General features: G+C 43.7%; 2 protein-coding genes across 2 annotated transcripts; one reads left to right on the top strand and one right to left on the bottom strand.

Moving 5' to 3' along the window:
* Positions 1–15: 15 nt before the first annotated feature.
* rsf1a (remodeling and spacing factor 1a) lies at positions 16–10468 on the bottom strand (the record flags this gene model as incomplete). Its single annotated transcript, XM_083696353.1, has 17 exons — positions 16–2422; positions 2549–2737; positions 2838–3085; positions 3270–3444; positions 3634–3701; positions 3822–3925; positions 4154–4202; positions 4343–4422; positions 4702–4806; positions 4929–5144; positions 5279–5444; positions 5600–7364; positions 7451–7611; positions 8079–8284; positions 8406–8498; positions 8734–8825; positions 10315–10468. 17 exons carry the CDS (start codon positions 10466–10468, stop codon positions 1665–1667), a joined length of 4629 nt encoding a protein of 1542 aa, XP_083552479.1. The 3' UTR covers positions 16–1664.
* Positions 10469–12463: 1995 nt separating this feature from the next.
* LOC310822527 (pannexin-1-like) lies at positions 12464–18351 on the top strand. Its single transcript, XM_083694892.1, has 7 exons — positions 12464–12982; positions 13089–13204; positions 13660–13847; positions 14338–14616; positions 14822–15044; positions 15160–15448; positions 17674–18351. The coding sequence occupies exons 1-7, from the start codon at positions 12802–12804 to the stop codon at positions 17757–17759; spliced, it is 1362 nt and encodes a 453-aa protein (XP_083551018.1). The 5' UTR covers positions 12464–12801; the 3' UTR covers positions 17760–18351.
* Positions 18352–18974: the final 623 nt, after the last annotated feature.

Here is an 18974-nt window from a genome sequence, read left to right as displayed (position 1 = left end):
AGTGCATTTGTGAGGAGATGCTTGGATGTTGGTTTTTAATAACTTAGAAAACATCTATGTTACAGCATTTACTATAAACATACATACAGTACAACATGGATGTAATGTTCACCTTATTTCGTATTTTTCAGACTGAACAATGCAAATAATCGTTTGTTTTTCCTGGAACTTGCCTGAAGAACAGTGAACTAAACAGTGAACTAAACTCAACAACAGATTCATTTTCTGGAGATCTTTGATGGTGTGAACAGACAGTGGAGGAGGGCAGATTTACCAAGTGTTTGCACCTATTTTAAAGGACTCCAAAAAAGAAAGATCAAAGCTATCGACATAATGTCTTTATGTACACTTCAAATTATCTGAATCCTATCTACCTTTTGGTATTCCTTATATGTTTTAATTCTTTCAAATAACAGGTTTTCAATTTTGCAATGGTCCAGACTTAGTAAATCTGACCCAACACATCAGTTTTTTGTTGTTGTTGTTGTAGTAGTAGTAGTAGTAGTAGTAGTAGTAGTAGAAGAAGAAGAAGAAGAAGAAGAAGAAGAAGTGTATTGTTCCAAGACTATCTATGAAAGACCATGTGACAACATTTTCCAGGGATAGTCTTCACTGAGAAGAGCTCAACAATCAGTCCAACCTCGGAGACAAGCAGGGAACAAACGGAATCCAAAAAACAGTGAAATAACTGCACATAGTTAGTGCCTGTCTGTCTGTTCATAACACAAAATAAAGCATCACACCTTCAAACAACCACCCAGCAATATGCCTCCTTTACCTGGCTTCACACACTTGGTTGTTTACCACTCAGGGCTATTCCAAGGAATGCAATGATTCTGATCTGTTCTATTCTGATAACATTCAACATTTATATGAATATTCTGTCGCATTGCACCATACTGAGTAAGTTCCAGATCTTGTTTCACAGGAAAGCAACAGTAGGCGGTATTGACAGACATTCTTCCATTAGTGAACCTTGGGAGTTAACTGCATTTAACACATCCATACACCTCTCTCCTTCATATAAAATATAACTATTTTACAGGGAGACAAAAAGAACAGGACATCTATTATCTTACAAGGAACAGCATACAAGCAGAACATGTACAGCGTAATAGACCAACTCAAGGCTCTCTTAAAAAGGAGGATCAGATCACTGGCCTTGTAGGAGGATTAAGTGCTATAAGAATGAAGTGCATCAGAATGAGGTACAATAAAGGACTGTGTTTGTTTGAATGCACATTTGTGGAGTGAGGAGAATGAGTTATGTGCTACTATTAAAAGAGCCAGACTGTCAGACAGAGTCAAAAGAGTTGCATCACTTCTCCTGATGTGTTTGGTCCAGTGCTCCTGTCTCTTAACCTTGTTCAGTCAAACTCCCAGTGTACACTGGTCCAAGTCTTCTGGTCACACTGGTCCAAGTCTTCTCAGGTTACTAATACCATTTGGAAAGTCCAGTGCATATCAGTCATAAATCAGGCTACTAAGAATCCTGGAGAGATCCTGACATGGGCAATGACAACCCTCCTCCAACCCACTATAGAGGGAGGGAAGAAGGAAGCACAATGTGTGAAGTGAAGAGATCCAGATTAAAAGGTGGTTGTGGTGAAAGGCAATAAAGAAAAAAAAAAAAAAAAAAGAAAACCTGCTTTATTTACACATCATCATGACTGTTGGCTGCTGCAGACCAAGTCAACCATGTCCGTGACTCCTGTCAGCTCATCCTCCACTCCTGGGGGAAGAGGGCCATTGTGCCTGCCATACCCAGCCAACACTGCATTGTCACTGGGTACATCTGTACTCCCAGCCCCAGGATTTGTAAGGCCTCTGGAGAGTCCATTAGAGGGAGACAGGTTGTGGGCCCTCCCCTTTCCCTCGTCATCCCCAGCAACACAAGAGGATCTCAATGTTGAGTCCTTCTCTCCTGAAGACAGCTTTTTAGTCTTAGTCTCCTCCTTCTTCTTCTCCTCCTCCGCCTCCTCCTCTTCTTCTTCTTCTTCATCAGAGTCGATGCGATTTAGTCGTTTGCGGACAGGCCTGTCCTCTTCAGATGATGACTCAGATTCGTCGTCATCATCGTCCTCTGTCGAGGGTCTGCGTTTCTTTAGCATCAGAGCTAAACGTTTACGTCTCTGTTCTGTCAATAGCACCCTCCTCTTTCCCCGCCCCATCCTCTCCCCATCCTCTTCCTCCTTTACTGCCCTTTTTACTCTCCTTCTCTTCTCCACTTCTTCCTCCTCCTCCACTCTCCTCCTTTTCCCTCTCCTTCTCTTCTCTTCTTCTCTCCTCCTCATCACACTCCTCCTGTTCTCTCCAACCTCTTCTCCCTTCCTCTTTACGCTCCTCCTCCTTTCCCCTTCTTCCTCCTCCTCCTCCTCCTCATCATCTTCCGCTTCCTCATACTCTTTGGAATTGGGGGATTCTGAAAAAAATTAATGAAGGGGATTTAGACAGACCGACACACACAAGGAGAGAACTTGGAGGTAGCAGTAACCATAGTAACAGGTAATGTACAATGGTACAATAACCAGTACGGGTAGTTTCTGACCGTCACTGTAGGAGCTGGAGAGGCGTCGTCGGTGTGGGTGTGGTTTAGTCTTGTCCCGATTGGTAGCTGCCTGGGAACCCTCAGATTCTGAGGTTTCCCGGTAGTTCACTTGCTGTCTCTGGCTCCGCCTTAAACCATGCCTTTTCCTGTCCCCATCGCTGTCACTATACTCACTGGACCGCTCTGAGTCTACAGACAGACAAATAGATAAGAGAATATGAAATTCTTTATTCAATTTGTGAATCTTAGTTGGATTGCAAAGCGGCAACAGCATTCTTTTCATACTCACTCATCTCTTCTTCACTCTCTTCTTCTTCCTCCTCTTCATCAGAGGATCCTCTCCTGCGTCTGCGAGGGTGTTTCCTGCCCCTCATCGAGGTCCTGCTGGCTTTGTGTTTAGTTGCTCGTCTCGGGGCCCGCCTGTTGCCGGGTCCACTGGCTAAGCTGTCCGCATCACTGCCTGCTCCAGAACATAGCTCCGCCCCACTGCCAGCATCCTCATCATCCCCTGTCGCTGCAAACTCCTCCTCCTCCGTACTGAACACGCACACACACACACGCGCGCACGCACACACGCACACAGTGCGGCTGTTTTAGCTTCTGCAGTGTGCATATCATTTAGTCACTCTGGACATGATAAACAAAGAGATGGAGAGGATGTAATATATATGTGTGTGTGTGTGTGTGTGTGTGTGTGTGTGTGTGTGTGTGTGTGTGTTACCTGCTGCTGAGCTGGAACTCCTCCTCACTCTCGGCAGCCGTGCTGTCACTCTCCAGATCGTTTAATCTCCGCCTCTTCTTGTTCCTGGTGGAAGGGGCTTGGGCCCTGATTGGGCGCCGGCTCTCCTTACCTTCCTCCGATAGGATGGTGGCCATGTCTTTGCCCCGCCCAACTCCTGCAACACAGGGTTAACTTGTGTTCATGTAACCAGTTTACAGAACAACAGAAAAATGCATGCACATAAAGGTCACCCACATAAAAGTTTGTGCACAGAATTTTTCATAGTGGCAAAAAAAGTATGAGAGCTTCTGTGTGCGTTTTGCTTCTTTAACTCTTTTTAAATCATCACTTCCTCCTCTCTTACCTCCTCCATCCGCCTCTTGGATGTCCTCCTCTATGGCTTCATCAATGGCATCATCAAAGTCATCAAACCTGGAACACGAACACGAACACACACACACACACACACATTTTGAAAAGTGATTGTTAGCACTTATGAAACATACAAGACTGAGGTATTGTGTGCATGAGCATGCATACATGCACACACACCTGTAGCTGATGCACTTCCTAGTTCTGGTAGATCTCCTTCCAAGGTTTTTGCTCTTTTTTGAATCTTTCTTCTTCTCTGGTTTTTCCTCCTCTTCATCTCCCTCCTAAAAGAGCACAATGAAAAGAAAACATGAAAAATGACCTCGGTTGCAACTATCAACAGTCTTTGATTTTAGTGTCAGTTTAGGTGATAATATTCTGTGGTCTCATAATTATGATTAGAAGACCAGGCATCAGGCATTGCAATTTGGGTCATTTTTACCTCAATGCTTGACTGTGGATCCAATAAAGTATCCAAGTGTGTGTGTGTGTGTGTGTGTGTGTATACTTACAGGGATGATGTTCTCGACACTGATCCCCACATATACCAAGCGTTCCCTCCTAAAGGGGAAGAAAGAGAAGAGACATCTTATGGACATGACTGTATAAGAGGCATACACACACATGAATATAATCTTTGGAATAATTCAATGGTCACTCAAACATGTTTGAGTATGATATGGTTTGTATGTGTGAGTTACCTCCGCTCAGCTCTATCTCTTTTCTTCAGAGCACTGTCTAGATTCTGTAGCTGTTCCTCAAGCCTCTCACACAGCAGCTTCTACAGAGCAAACATGGAGAGGAGAGAGTTATCACATACTCACAATGTTGTATGGAGGCACCAAGACAGATTCTCTCTCTCTCTAATTATTTGCTGCCAATCACAAAGCGAGAAATGACACAGCGAGCAATGACACTAACCCTAACCCTTGCTAATTTGGATAATTTAAAAAAATAAAATAAAAAAAGATTAGAGACAGTAAACAAAGTGCTCGGATTCTGTATTTTTTCAAAACAGATACACCAGGACATCTGTCCAAACATCTCTAACACCACTCACATGTTGGCAGGGTGGGCAGAACCACTGTCCATCTGGGATGATCATGAGGGGGGGCCGTAGACAGGCAGTGTGGTAGCCACTATCACAGGAGTCACACAACAGAATCTGTGGGGGAACATATAGACACACACACAATAATTAGTAGTGTTCCTTATCTAGACAACCCCCCAGAAGAATGAATATTAAAATGCCTTTCCTCATAATATATTCACATGTATACGGCTCACCAGTTCAGGGTGGTTGGGAAGGCCACAGTGACTGCAGGGGTCTTCATTGGGTGTGTCTTCTGATTGGCTAGATTCATTTGAGTCACTTCCACCATCACCCTCTTCCCTTCCCTTCTCCTCTTCCTTTCCTCTATCCCCCTCCTCCCCTCCCTCATTCAATTTGCGTCTCTTTGATCGAGGGTTAGACCAACGGGGGCGACGATGCCTACGTCTGCCCTAGGAACACACACACACACACACACACACACACACACGTTACACTGTGCCTCAGTCACATTGAGAGGTGCCAGGCTGAAAATAGTATTACTTGCCCTGCCAGCAGGCACGCACACACAAAACGTAAAAGTTACCTTTGCAGTTTTAATTTGTCCATCAGAGTCAGCCTTCCTTTCTTTCTTCTGAGCAGTCTTCTCTTCTTCTACTTCTTCCTCCTCATCCTCTTCATCCCTCATTCCTGGTGTAGCCTGATTCCTCTCATGTTTTTTGTCCTGGCTCTCAACTAGCTTTGGGCTGGGCCTGCAGATAATCATAGCAGAATATACTAAATGTGTCTAAGTGAGTATGTGTGAAGGACTGCAATTTAACAAGCAGTCCCAACTGCATGTGTCCACTAAACTGAAGAATGCAGATACACAGAGACTGTAGGAAAAAAACAAAACACACACACACACCTGCATATCCGAGCAGACCTCCTCAGGGACCTCCCATCACCCTGCACCTCCTCCTCCCTTTCCTCCTCTCTGTCTCTGACCGCACTCCTCTGGTGTGGAGGGATCTTAATCTTCAGTCTGATACCTTCTTTCTGGAGCTCTGAGGAGGCCTTTAGGGGTCTCCCCTCAGCCCCGTAGCCAGCCCCCCTCTCCTTGGCCTGGGCTTCAGTCAAACCACTGGGTGCCTTGCCTTGGTCATCCTGGCCCTGCTGTTGTTCTACAGGTAGAGGAATTGGTAGACTTGGTTTTGTCTTGGTCTTCTCTGAATCTGGCTCTGTGTCAGAGATATTCTTCCTCCCCTCTTCTTCCTCCCTCTCTTCCTCCATTCCAAGACATCCAGATCCCTCACTTTTCTTTCCATGGGGGATAGTCTCTGACCGGCTCATTCTCTCTCTCCTCTCTTCCTCCGCTCTCCTATTGTCATCCCTCTCTCCAGGTGTTATTGTCCCCACTGTGACTTGTTTCCCTTCTAACCTTTCCTCCCTTGCTTTTTCTCCTCTCTCCTCTCTAATAATCTCTTTCTTTGTTTCCCCTCTGGACTCTGATACAGACACAGACTCTTCTCGTCTCTCCAGGGTTGGGAGGCTCTCAGCCCCTATGGAGGACAGAAAGAGTCTGGCTGTCTGGTTCTCTCCCTCACCAGGGGCAACAGCTTGGCCCTTCCTCACCAGCACTGACTGTCTGCTGCTCTCCCTCTCCGTAACAGTCTCTGGAGCAATGGGTCTCTCCCCTTCCCACCTTGAAGTTCCTCTCTCCTCCTCTCTCTCTTCCCCTCTCTCCCTCTCCCCCACCCCCGCTCTGGTGATCTCAGCCATTGTGTGGTCTGAACAGGGTCCGTTCCTCTCCTTAGACACCCCTCCTCCATCCTGCTCTGGGGCCGGTCTGAGTCGCTCAGAGGGGCTGCGGATTACCCCTACATGGCCTATCACCCCTACCTGACCTATGACCCCTACCACACCATTCTGGCTATCTGTGTGTGAGGTTAGAGCTCTCCCATTAGTCAGCTCACATCTTGTTGTTGTTTCCTCTGGATCTAAGACAGCCAGGCCAACAAGGGGTACCAATCGCCTATCCTCCTCAGAGTTTAACAGATGCTCTTCTCTCCCTGTCTGTGTCACTGAGGGGTTACGGACAATAATACTACTACTACTGTTATTGTTGTTGTGTTGATTACTGCTGTTGTGGTGACTGCTATGGTGTCGGTTGCCATGGAAACCCTCACTGAGTTTGAGCTCTCTCTTCTTCAGTGGTATCTTGGCCTGCTGGTTGCTCCTCTGGGCTCTGTCCACTTCCTCCTCCTTCCTGCTCTCGGGCCCTTTCACAGGAAAGACTTCTGGTTTCGTCACAGATGCTGGTGCCATAACAACGGACACAGCGTTTGTTAGGGTTTCAGGGTCTCTGTGCTCCTCTTTTACAAGTGCAGTGATGGTGCTCACACGGTTGTCAATGACCGGTGGTGACTCCTCTGATCTCTCCTCTATGCCCTTCTCCTTTTCTTCTTTCATCTCGACTTCAACAGCTTCCTGCTTCACAGATGCTACCGTTTCTATCTTTATTGTTTCTTCTCTCTTCACCAAACCAAACATTTTGTTGTCCATTTCAGGGGCATCCTCTGTGGTTCTGGTTGGCTTGGGGCAGGGAAGGACTCTGCTCTTCACCTTCTCGCCATCCTCATCCTCAGAGCCATCACATGATACCGCAGCCTTCTTTTTGTTGCCAGCCCCAACTACAAAAACAGCAGAAAGACATCTACAGCAACATGTTGTGTTTTTAGAATTTGAATGATAAAATCCTCCTTTTCCTCACTCTTACCCTCCTCCCTGTCCTTCTTCCTCCCCCTCTCCTGAGGGTTGGGGCTGGCACTAGTGAAACCACCCTGGATCTCTCTCTCTGCCTGGCTTTCTCTCTCCATCTGCTCTGGGTCCACCTGGGCTTTGAGAAGCTCCAGAGCCTCTGCCAGGTCATTCCGAGTCCTTATGACACAAACAGGGGTGGTTTCAGTACAGCAGTATTGGTTTACTGTCAACTACACCAACATTAGATTCTCAGTTTCTCCATTATCTACTTTGCTACCCCAGTACAAGCTAACAGTTAGCAGCGCCATCTCCAAAAGACAGGATTCTGATGGTTAGCATCGCTGAAATTATTATTCTAAACTAGTTTAGCATCGCTGAAATTACATGCAAAACTTGCTGTTCTGAAATTTTGTTCAGTTTCATGCTGTCATTAGCCCATTTTTTTGTAAATAATGCACTCTGGCCAGGTCCTGGAATCATAAATGTAGTTATTTGTTGAATATATGCATTTTTTATACAATGCCTCAAATATACTACGGTGTCTCAGGTTGGGAATCACTGTACTACAGGTCTAACATTTCCACCAATCCAGTGTCTTCAGATCTGTGGAGATGAATGGAAGGAGACTTAAGCCTCTCGCATACCTGACGATGCACCTCCATGTAGACCCGTCAATATCGTCCTGCTCCTCAGTGTAGAGACGGACATTCTGCTCCTGGTCTAGCTGCAGCCAGTACATCAGGCCCTGTCGGTCGCGACCTATTGGCTGCATACGCATCTGCTCAGGTTCCTCCTCGTTTATCACAGTCTTGAACTTCAGGTTATCATCAAACTGACACTCACACAGGTACTAGGGTCAGAGGTGACAGGTGAGAGAGATAAAAGGTCAAGATGATGATAGAAATACAAAAGATTTCACAAGTGATGGGGATGTAGGTTATGATGTGAAGACAACAAGTGAGAGGCCGTACTTTGAGGATGCTGGACTTGCACTCCATGGTCATCTCTTGGTAACCCTTTTGTTCCAGCTCCCACGCCCAGGTGCTATTAAAGTCTTGGCATACCTGGATAGATACACCTACAGTCATTACAGGTGTACATTCTCAAACACACATACAAACCAGAAGGAAATAGACACAGTCAAGTAAAAATACACAGTAAGACAGCACATAACCCTGTTTTCCATCTGTGGATGTACCAGAAAAAAGGTCTAAAACACTTTATGATCCTGAGCTCTAAAACATATCTGTACCTAAATAAACACACACACACTGTAATAACATGTGTACACAAACTCACCTTGGCCAGGTACTTCTCCCACCTGTCAGCTGACACAGACTTCCCCATCTTTCGAAGAAGCTTCACATGAAGCTCCACCAGGGGCTTGGGAACTGGGTGATAGACAGAAACACATACAGGATATATATATATATATATATATATATATATATATATATATATATATATATATATATATATATATATACACACACACACACACATATGTATGTGCGTGTGTGTGTATATATATATTTATTACAGAAAGTAGAATAGGTTTACTGAAATTTGCATCAGAAGACGTATGAGAGAAAATACATTCTGCAAGATACCGCAATGTTTACTCACTGTAAGCAGATATGCCAGGCTGATTGACATGACAAGCCAAGGCAGTTGGCGACAGAGTGACATCCAGGCTAAGAAACTTCATAAATGTGTGTTCTCCATATCAGCCTCGTGACGATTACCTCTGACATGGCAGCTTCTGACTGATGATCTGTTTATCTCAAATCATTCACATTCAACCTTCTAACTAAAAATACGCCTTAGTGTTACAACTCTTTCAACAATGAAATAAATGTGGAATGTAAACGTTATGCATGACTTCGCAAAGCACGCATAACATTATTATATCGCTAGCTCGCCAGGCCAGCTACGACATACTGAGCTAGCTTGGTTGGGGCAAGACTAATACCTGGGACGAAAACGTTTCATGTTGTAGTTCAAAAAATATAACGCAGTTAAATGTGTTTACGTGTAGGTTTTATAAATCGCTTAACGGTCAGAAACACCGATAAGAAAAAGAATAATTCACGAAGATACAACTTCGCGTGTGCATGTGTGTTCATACCTTTTCATGGAACAGCATGTTCCGTACCATTCCATCAACTACACCGACCCGCTTGCTTGCTCACAGTTCGTCGTGACGACAAGCAAGCTATTAAAGCGCCTCTGGTCAATCTGAAGTTCTGACCATCACTAATGTGTCATTACCCGAATGAAATTTGTTACATCGCTAGTTGTTGTTGGTTAATGGGCTGGTGGGCTAGCTGGTAGCTACAGTATAGACAGCATCACCATCTCGCCTGCGTTTAATTGACAGCCACCCTCGGTACTTGTCAAAATAACATCCAAGTGTTTTTATATCTAACTACGGTATTTTGACAACCATTAGCGACACAGTTACCTAAACTATGATGTTATGACAGGTGCTTAAATAGTGAATTTCACTCTTTTCTTGCAACACGGTTCACACAAGAAAGCTAGTACTACTAAGGGGAAATACCTGCTGTGTGTGACAACAACATTCAAAACAGCTAGGCTAACTAGCTAACGTTAATTAATAATGTTAAAGTAGCTAGCCTACTCTATTGTATCATTGATGTAATAAACAACCATTCCAACAAGCTAACAACATCAACATAATTGCTAAAAGCTAGCTGGCTACGCACTCCACTGTCTGAGTCCCGACCACCCACATGATTCATTCACTCAGTGATGTCGATGATGCTGCTGCTGCTGGTGCTGCCTGCTGGTACTAAAAAGACCCTCTTCTTCCTCACACGTCGCAGCTTTTTCTGTTACTTTTTCCCAGCGTCTTACCTGTCGATGTATCCCGAAGGTATCTCTCCATCTGCGGGAAAGTCAACTCCGGCAGGTCCAAGGCTGATCCGTACCGTTCAAGGAAAGAACAGACAACCGCGAAACTCGGGCAAAGACCGGGGCTCAAGCCCTTTGCTGCCACCGAAGCAGCCATTTTTCCAACCGGGGACTAGGATGAGAATGAACGAATTTGGGAGGACCGAGAAGTGCCCAGAATTCAGCGCGCCAGCATCGCATCATGAGTTGACGGAGGGGGCTCTGACCACAGATAGACCCCTAGGAAGTTTTCACCTTTAGAGAAAATTCCTATGCCCATTGGTTATCGTCCAGTACAGACCCAGTCCGACATATTTGCAAATAATGTATTATATTGTGAGTCATCTTGGTTCTAGCTGTAGGACAGCCTTCGACATGAATGGCAATATGTGTACCAGCATATCCCCTCTCTGGTACCAGTAAAGCAGCATCAGTGAGCATGGAGTATTGTCAACATCGTCAGGGACATAACTTAGCTGATTTATTTTCTATTACTCATAGAAATTCTCATGATTGTGGAAAAAAGACAAAAAGAAAATCATAAGCAACCGGTGATGCATGGCGTGCATGCCTCGTGCCGGGTGGAAACGCGTTGTGTGATTGGATAGAAGATTTGACGGAGAGGGGCGTGTACAACTTTTCAACAGTAGTATATCAAAAGAGGGATAATGTATGTAGACATTAGTATACTGGAGATACATTGGACACAACCAATGTCAACATTCACACAAGTTATTAATTTACACCTCAAAAGCCATCACGACATATTGTATATGTAGAATATTTTACAGACAGTGTCAAAATACACACAAGTTAGGTCATTTTCACCATACATACCACGACATAATAACTCCTGTAAATAAAGTAGCGGTGCAATTATTGGCAGGGTCTATCTGTACTGGAAAAAATGCACTGTTCCAAATCATATATGCCATGCATATTCCGCTGTTAAGTTCTTTTTGTAGGGTAATTTAACTGTCCTACTTAGGTCTCCTCTCCTGTTTATCAAACTTCACTCATTACCTATACGGGAAGGAAGGAAGGAAGGAAAGAAGGAATGAAGGTAGGTAGGTAGGCAGGTTAGAAGGATTGAAGGAAGGAAGGAAGGAAGGAAGGAAGGAAGGAAGGAAGGAAGGAAGGAAGGAAGGAAGGAAGGAAGGAAGGAAGGAAGGAAGGAAGGAAGGGAGGGAGGGAGGGAGGGAGGGAGGGAGGGAGGAAGGAAGGAAGGAACCAACTGAAAAGTTTTGAATAAGGCCACTGCAGCAGGACACCTCCCGGAAGAGATATCAGAGCATTTTAATTGGCATATGTGTTCTCTGAACGAGAACGACAGGCACATTCCGACATTAAGACTTCCGTTTTCGTTTTCGCGACTTCAAAATAAAAGCGCGAGCTAAGCGATGACTGGAAAATGATGGAAATCACAATATTTTAAAATATCTTGAATGGAATGAGGAAATATAAAATTTCAAAAACTTGATAATATTGATAATTATAATGTACACATTCATGCAATTGCATGTCATTTTGCATAGGTCACAATATTTTCCAATAATTTCATCTCTTGTACCAGTCTACTCGGCAACATTTCTAGAATATGGATCAAGTGAGTTTGAGTCTAAAGTGGTATCTTACCAAATTATGGCTTTTTACTGAGGCCATACAGCTCAAAGTGCCCTGTATGGCCATAGTAATAATACCAAATATTTAGTAAGTCACCATTTTAGACTCAAACTCATTTGATCCATATTCTAGAAGTGTTGTAGAGTAAACTGGTAACACAGGTGAGTTGAAATGATCGAAAAATATTTCTGTACAGTCCATTATAGGTGCCCTATCAGTTCATCAGGGTAATTAGGATATTACACACAATTCTAATACTTAAAAACACAAATAATATATTAAGTGGATTAAATCTTTATTTCCAGAGATAAGTAAAATTGTTAATGTGTGGTTCCTTTATTCAAATTTGCTATTTCTAAATGTTTAAACAAGTTTAACGTGGGCGCTTTTATTTTGAAGAAGTCCTTATTTACATACACCCGAGGTAGGTGGGCGGAGTTCCACTATTGTTGTTCATGGAACTCAGATTTAATTGGCTCGGTGATAGTTTTGTTCGCGTCGCAGTTTAGTGGCAGTGTGTGTACTTATTTTATTTTAATATTTTTTTTACAGTCAATGGATTTGCCATACTACGAAGTTTACATTAGTTGACCAGGCGAATTTTACGCTTGACTTAACTTGGTCAAGCGATCATGCGCCACATTTACTTTCGAGCCGTGGAGACGCGAATGGGGAATGTAACCACAACTTTTATCTAACTAGTTAGTGTTTTCAATGGCGCGTGCAACCCACACCTTTCATTTTAAACTTTAGAATAGTGACTCGTTCGAGCAACGAGAGAAACGCTATCTATCTACAGAGCATTCGTGGAAGAAACCTGAAAATACGATGGCAATCGCCCACGTCGCTACCGAGTATGTGTTTAGTGATTTCCTTTTGAAAGAGCCGACGCCAGGCAGATACCGCGCGGTGCGCACGGAGCTGGCGGTGGATAAGATGGTGACATGCGTGGCTGTGGGGCTTCCTCTCTTGCTCATCTCTCTAGCCTTCGCACAGGAGGTGTCTGTGGGTAAGTGGTGACACTGCAGATATGGCCATGTGGCCAGTGTTTAGCTGTTGGCAATCAGTGATCATATGCAGTTATTCAGTGTGTGTGTCTCCCTCCCTCCCTTCAGGTACCCAGATCAGCTGTTTCCCTCCTACCAACTTCTCCTGGCGTCAGGCAGTATATGTGGACTCCTACTGCTGGGCAGCCCTGCACACACACACTCTGCCCCTTTGGTTACACAAGGTAACACTCACACCCACACCAAGTGTTATGAGTGTAATGTACACACCTGCAGAGGGAGATTAATTTAGAATTTGCTCCAGATGCAACATTTTCACCTGTTTTGTCTAGAAGGGAATAGACTGAAGGTTATGAGAAGTATAATTGAAGACTGATTCATGTTTTAGATCCGTATTTTATGTTTTATACTTTGAGCTTAGTAAATCTGGGCGTATTGTGTTATTTGCATGACTGGATCTACTGGTTTAGAAGTCTTTATGTAGTGTAGGTAAAATCATACACTGAGTGTATTTTCACACATCCACCTCCTGCAGGTAGAGTTTAGGGTAGCAGAAACACGTCTCCAACACTAACAATCTCTCTCTCTCTCTCTCTCTCTCTCTCTCCCCCCCCCCCCCCCCCCCCATCTCATTTCATTCTTTCTCCTCTCTCCCTCACCAATTTCCCCTATTGGTCAGTTCTTCCCCTATATCCTGTTGTTAGTAGCAGTAATGATGTATACTCCGGCTTTGTTCTGGCGTTACTCTGTGGCTTCGCGGCTGCAGTCAGACTTGAGCTTTATCATGGAGGAACTGGACCGCTGCTACAATCGAGCTGTCACTCTGGCCAAACGCATGGCCACCTCAGGGGTCCTCACAGGAGACAGGTAGCTAAATGGAGTTGGGATTGAGTTAGCCCTTACTGATTTAAGTTCCATTTTGGGGAGGGTAAGCTGATCAAGTCTCTCAAACCAAACGTGTTGCCTCTTACCCCCTATTATTTTCCGGAACGGGTGAGCAGGAAATGCAGCTAATGTGATTACACTGAGCCTCCTTCCCTGATTCTTCCATTTCATTCTGAACCCCACCTACCCAAACTTGCGATTTGTCGGGAGAGTGTCTGTCTGTAGAAGACCCTCCCTGGAAGTTTTTTTTGTCCCTTCTCGAGCTTATCAAAAGCTTGATATGTTGTTTCCAAACATACCACATTAGCTGGTACGAATGACTAGAGACCAATCATAGATCTGTGCCTGTGGGCAACTTTGACCCAGATCCTGAAAACAGAACCATAGACTAACCTTCACTCTGCCAGATTGATAACGCCCAATCCCTCCTTCTCTTTCCCTCCTTTCATTCCCTCTCCATCCCTCTATCTAGTGACCCCACTGAGGGTTGTTTTATGTACCCTTTGGTGGAGAAGTATCTGATGACTAAGCGTTGCTCTCGTTCGTTGCTGTGGCGGTACCTGCTGTGTCGAGGCCTGACTCTCCTGACCTTGCTGTTTGCATGTGTGTACTTGGGTTACTACCTGCGCCTCGCTACTGTGACCGATGAGTTTGGCTGCTCCCTGCGCACTGGGCTGCTAACGTCTGATCCCTCCGTTCCAGAAGAAGTACAGTGCAAGCTAATCACAGTAGGCGTGTTCACATTGCTAAGGTATTTTATGTAATGCACCTTTTCAGCATGGCTTGAAGTCAGTGATGTTATTGCTCTTTTGGTTATTTTAAAAATGTAATCAGTATTGCTATAGGCCTAACTTCTCATTAAACACCTTTCCTTTTATTGTGTTCATGTTGTTGTACAATGTTATGCATTGTTTTAAATGCACAATGAATAAATTTCAATTTGATTTTGATTCAAGCTTTGTCAACCTGCTGTTGTTCGTGGCATTGGTTCCTGTGGTGATATACGCCAGTCTCCGCCCCCTCCTCTGCCAAAGATTCGCCCACTTTCTGGAGCCCTACCAATCCCTGCCCACAGTGAGCATTCTACCCAGCCCTGACGGCCAATGGGACGACCTCTCTCTCTATTTGCTTTTTCTTGAGGAGAACCTCAGCGAACTCAAGTCCTACAAGTACATAAAGGTGTGTGTGTGTGTGTGTGTGTGTGTGTGTGTGTGTGTCTGAGTGTGTGTGTGTGTGTGAGAGATAAACTGTATAATTCTTTATAATTATATGATATTTTATATATTTTTTGTAGGTGCTGGAGTTGCTGAGGCGGAGGGGTGTGTATGAGGGAGGGGAGTTTGACTTCATGGGACTGCTGCAGACACTGTGTCTTGTGAAGACTGATGTCGTAGATGGGAAGAGGGCCACTGTAGTGTCAAACTTTAATGACAATGTTAAAGCTAACGCCAACCCCAGTGGTAACCCTGATTCTGATGCTAATGCTAATCCTGGAGCTGTGAGAGCCAGCAATGAGACCCCAGCCCAGAGTCCAGCCTCCCTGAATCCAGGCCAGAGCCATAGCAATGGAACTGAGATGAAAGGTAAGTCAGATGGAGTAGGCAAAAGAGAGAGATGGAGGAATTCACAGGTGTTTATAGTCAGTTATTTTGATGGGGACAATTCAGTGGCTTATTTGGTAGCCAGTGGCCATTTTGCTAAATCTGGTGGCCAGGGTCATCAGGCAATCCTTATTGTAGACCTCAAATCCATATGAAAGGGAAAGGATACGTCAATGATTACAAACCTACAGTGCACTCCATAATTATTGGGACAGTGAAGCATTTGCCGTTCTTTTGACTCTCTAATCCAAAGATTTGGATTTAAAATCAAACAATTACTATGAGGTTAAAGTATAGATTCTCAGCTTTTATTTGAGGATATGTGTGTACATATTGGTTTCACTATTTAGAAATGACAACAATTTGTATACATAGTCCCCCTGTGTCATGGCACCAAAATCATCAGGTGTGTTCTGTCACATAATTTGTATTAAGTCGCTTTGTTGTAAGTCGCTTTGGATAAAAGCGTCTGCTGAATGCCATAAATGAAAAAAAATGGAAATTTGTGTAGTCATAAGAGAGCTGTCAATGTCTAGTCTTGATTCCCTGCCTTTGGAGTCTGTCAACATGAGGACCAAAGAGGTGTCACTGAAAGTCAAGGAAGCCATTTTGGGGCAAAAAAAAAAAACATAGCCAAATCCTTAAACTTACCAAAAACAACAGTTTGGAATATCATGAAAAAGAAAGAAAGCATTGGTTAGCTCAGCAATCACAAAAAGCCTGGTATGCCAATGAAGACCTTTACAGTGGATAACCAAAAAGCTCTACCATAATTAGGAAAAATCCCCAAACTGTCCGACAGATCAGGAACACTCTTCAGGAGGTTGGCTTTAATGTGCAAAATACTTGCTAAAAGGTACCTTAAAAGCTTACAGAGGTCTTGAAAAAAATGGAGGGGGTGCTATGGTTTGGGAATGTATTGCAGCCACTAGACCTAGCTAACTTGTTAATGGGCTTGCAAGTCAGCAAGTCCAACTATTGTTATTGCTCATACTTATTAGTGGGCTTGCTTAAGCACTTAAGGACTTTGCAAGCCCACAAAGTTTCTTATGGAACTTCTTTTCTAGTTTTAATTGATGATGTTATTGCTGAAGGTGTGGAATTTAAATAATAGTATTTTGAAATAAAATACCGTTAATCTGAGCTGTTGATTCATTCAAAGACTTTATTCACAGAGAATACAAAGCCGTTCAAATTTGCAACATTGACCCTGAGTTTTCGTCTGTCACCTGTCTTTATAGACTTTACCCAGGTCAACACCCTCCATTCAACAAACTTCTAGTTCTTGTCTACATACACCAATAACATTCAAGATTTACATTTCGTCATCAAGGTGGGATACTCCCACCTGCCCAGGCGTCAGTTTGTCTACCCAAATCTTGATTGGCCCAGGCTGTTTTCAAACGCCTTTTTTTTCCTGGCTGTTTACAACTGTGTTTATTACTTATTTACCCTAACTTTTAATTACTCTATCCTGGTTTCTGCAGCTTTGATCCTTTGTTCTCTTCACCTCTAGCCAGCCCCACAATCTGACCTTACCCCCTTTTATTGCCTTCCCCAAATATTCTAGGACAATCTGTTGTCCTTTGATCTCTTCACTGGGTGTGGGATTGCTAACCCTGATATTGTCTTTAAATTTACCATAAAGGTAGCAGCAGAATTAATTCTGAAGTGTACACAAACATCTTTTCTGCTTGAGTACAGGCAAACCCTTTTCAGGGTCACAAAGTAGAAAGTCCTTGACAGGCCAATCCAATTGAATATACATTTCATTTCCTGAAGAGAAGATTTTAGGGAAAAATACCAAAAACAACAATTGAAGATTGCTGTAGTACAGGCCTGGCAGAGCATCTCCGGTAAAGATACCCAGCGTCTGGTGGGGTCAATGGGTCATAGACTTCAGGCAGTTATTGCATGCAAAGGATATTAATTTGGACATGATATTAATCTGTCCCAATACTTTTGGTGTCATGAAATAGGGGGACTATGTATACAAATTGTTGTCACATCAAAATGGTGAAACCAATATGTACGCAAATACTATCTATACTTTAACCTCATAATAATTGTTTGATTTCAAATCTAAACTTTTGGAGTCAAGAGCCAAAAGAAGACTTCACTGTCCCAATAATTACAGAGGGCACTGTATATGACTCATTCCTATAGCCATGTTGGTTAAATTAATTCACTGTTGTTTTTATTCACAGAATTCTCAGCTCTGTTGCCGGGGAACAGCGAGTTGACAGGCAGGAAATGGAGTGATGAAAGGGTGGTCCGCCAGCGAGTGATCTGATGCCACTGATGTATCAATGCAGGACGGCCCCAGTAGAGGATGGGATATAATTGCATGAGAGACAGAATAAACCAGAGGTCCAAGAAGTGATTACTGCCGCAAACAACTATTAGGAACTCTACTAGCCTCCACCAGTTAACGCTACGGCCGCCTTATCTAGAGGGCTACAGCTGCCTATTTCAGTAAACTAGCCTACATGTGTGTTTTGACTTGAGTCGTGAGAGTATGTGGACCACGTTGGATGTGATGTGACCAGGGGAGGCAATTGGCTACTGACAAGGATCCAGGGCAAGCTTTGATGGGACTCTTAAACTTTATAGAGAACATACATTTCAGCATGTTGCCTGAGCAGATCTTGCACATGTTCTCTGACACTGCTCACTAGTATGATCAGGGATTTCTAGGAGAACCAATTTCTGGGTGAACCAATTTCTGGGACTGTCTGACTGAATCACAGCATTTATACTGAGGGGGGTTGTATGTATGTGTGTGTGGAGGGGTGCACATTTGATTTCAATATTTGTGCTTTCCTTTCCACTCATTCTATGTCCCAAAATCATATAATGTCCAAATAAAGTACTCATGTTTAGTATTTCGACAATCCTTTGCATGCGCTAACTGCCTGAAGCCTGCAACCCATTGACCCCACCAGATGCTGGGTATCTTCTCTGGTAATGATCTGCCAGGCCTGTACTGCATCCATCTGCAGTTGTTGTTTGTTTTGAGGTCTTTTTGCTTAAAATCTTATCAAGAAATGTCCAATTGGATTTAATTTTGAATATTGATTTGGCCAGTCAAGAACTTATGCTTTTTGACCTGAAAAACTCCCTAGTTGCTATGGCAGTATGTTTGGGGTCATTGTCTTACTGTATGATGAAGCGCCATCCAATAAATTTGGAGCCATTTGTTTGTACTTGAGCAGACAAGATGTTTTTGTACACTTCAGGATACATTCTGCTGCTGCCAATAAAATCCTAATTAAGAGAAGTTAGCCAGTTCTTGCGGCAGCTTTACATGTCCAAATCATAACACCCCCTCTACCATGTTTCGCAGATATGCTGTGTGCTGTAAATCTTGGGCAGATACTTTTTTCTCCAAACTTTCCACTTGCTATCACTCTGGTACAAGATAATATTCATCTTACTATATCTGTCCACAATACCTTTTTCCAGACCTCTGCAGGCTTTTTAGGTACTTTTTTTAGCAAACTGGAAG

The sequence above is a fragment of the Argentina silus genome, assembly GCF_951799395.1.
Source record: "Argentina silus genome assembly, chromosome: X".
NCBI classification, from domain to species: Eukaryota; Metazoa; Chordata; class Actinopteri; order Argentiniformes; family Argentinidae; genus Argentina; species Argentina silus.
Note: the sequence above shows the minus strand (reverse complement) of the source record. Positions and strands in the feature narration are given on the sequence as shown.

Coding starts and splice junctions, on each gene's coding strand:
- LOC310822527 (XM_083694892.1), top strand. CDS start 12,802: ATGGCAATCGCCCACGTCGCTACCGAGTATGTGTTTAGTGATTTCCTT. Junction 12,983..13,088: donor CGCACAGGAGGTGTCTGTGG/GTAAGTGGTGAC, acceptor CCCTCCCTTCAG/GTACCCAGATCAGCTGTTTC. Junction 13,848..14,337: donor GGGGTCCTCACAGGAGACAG/GTAGCTAAATGG, acceptor CCCTCTATCTAG/TGACCCCACTGAGGGTTGTT.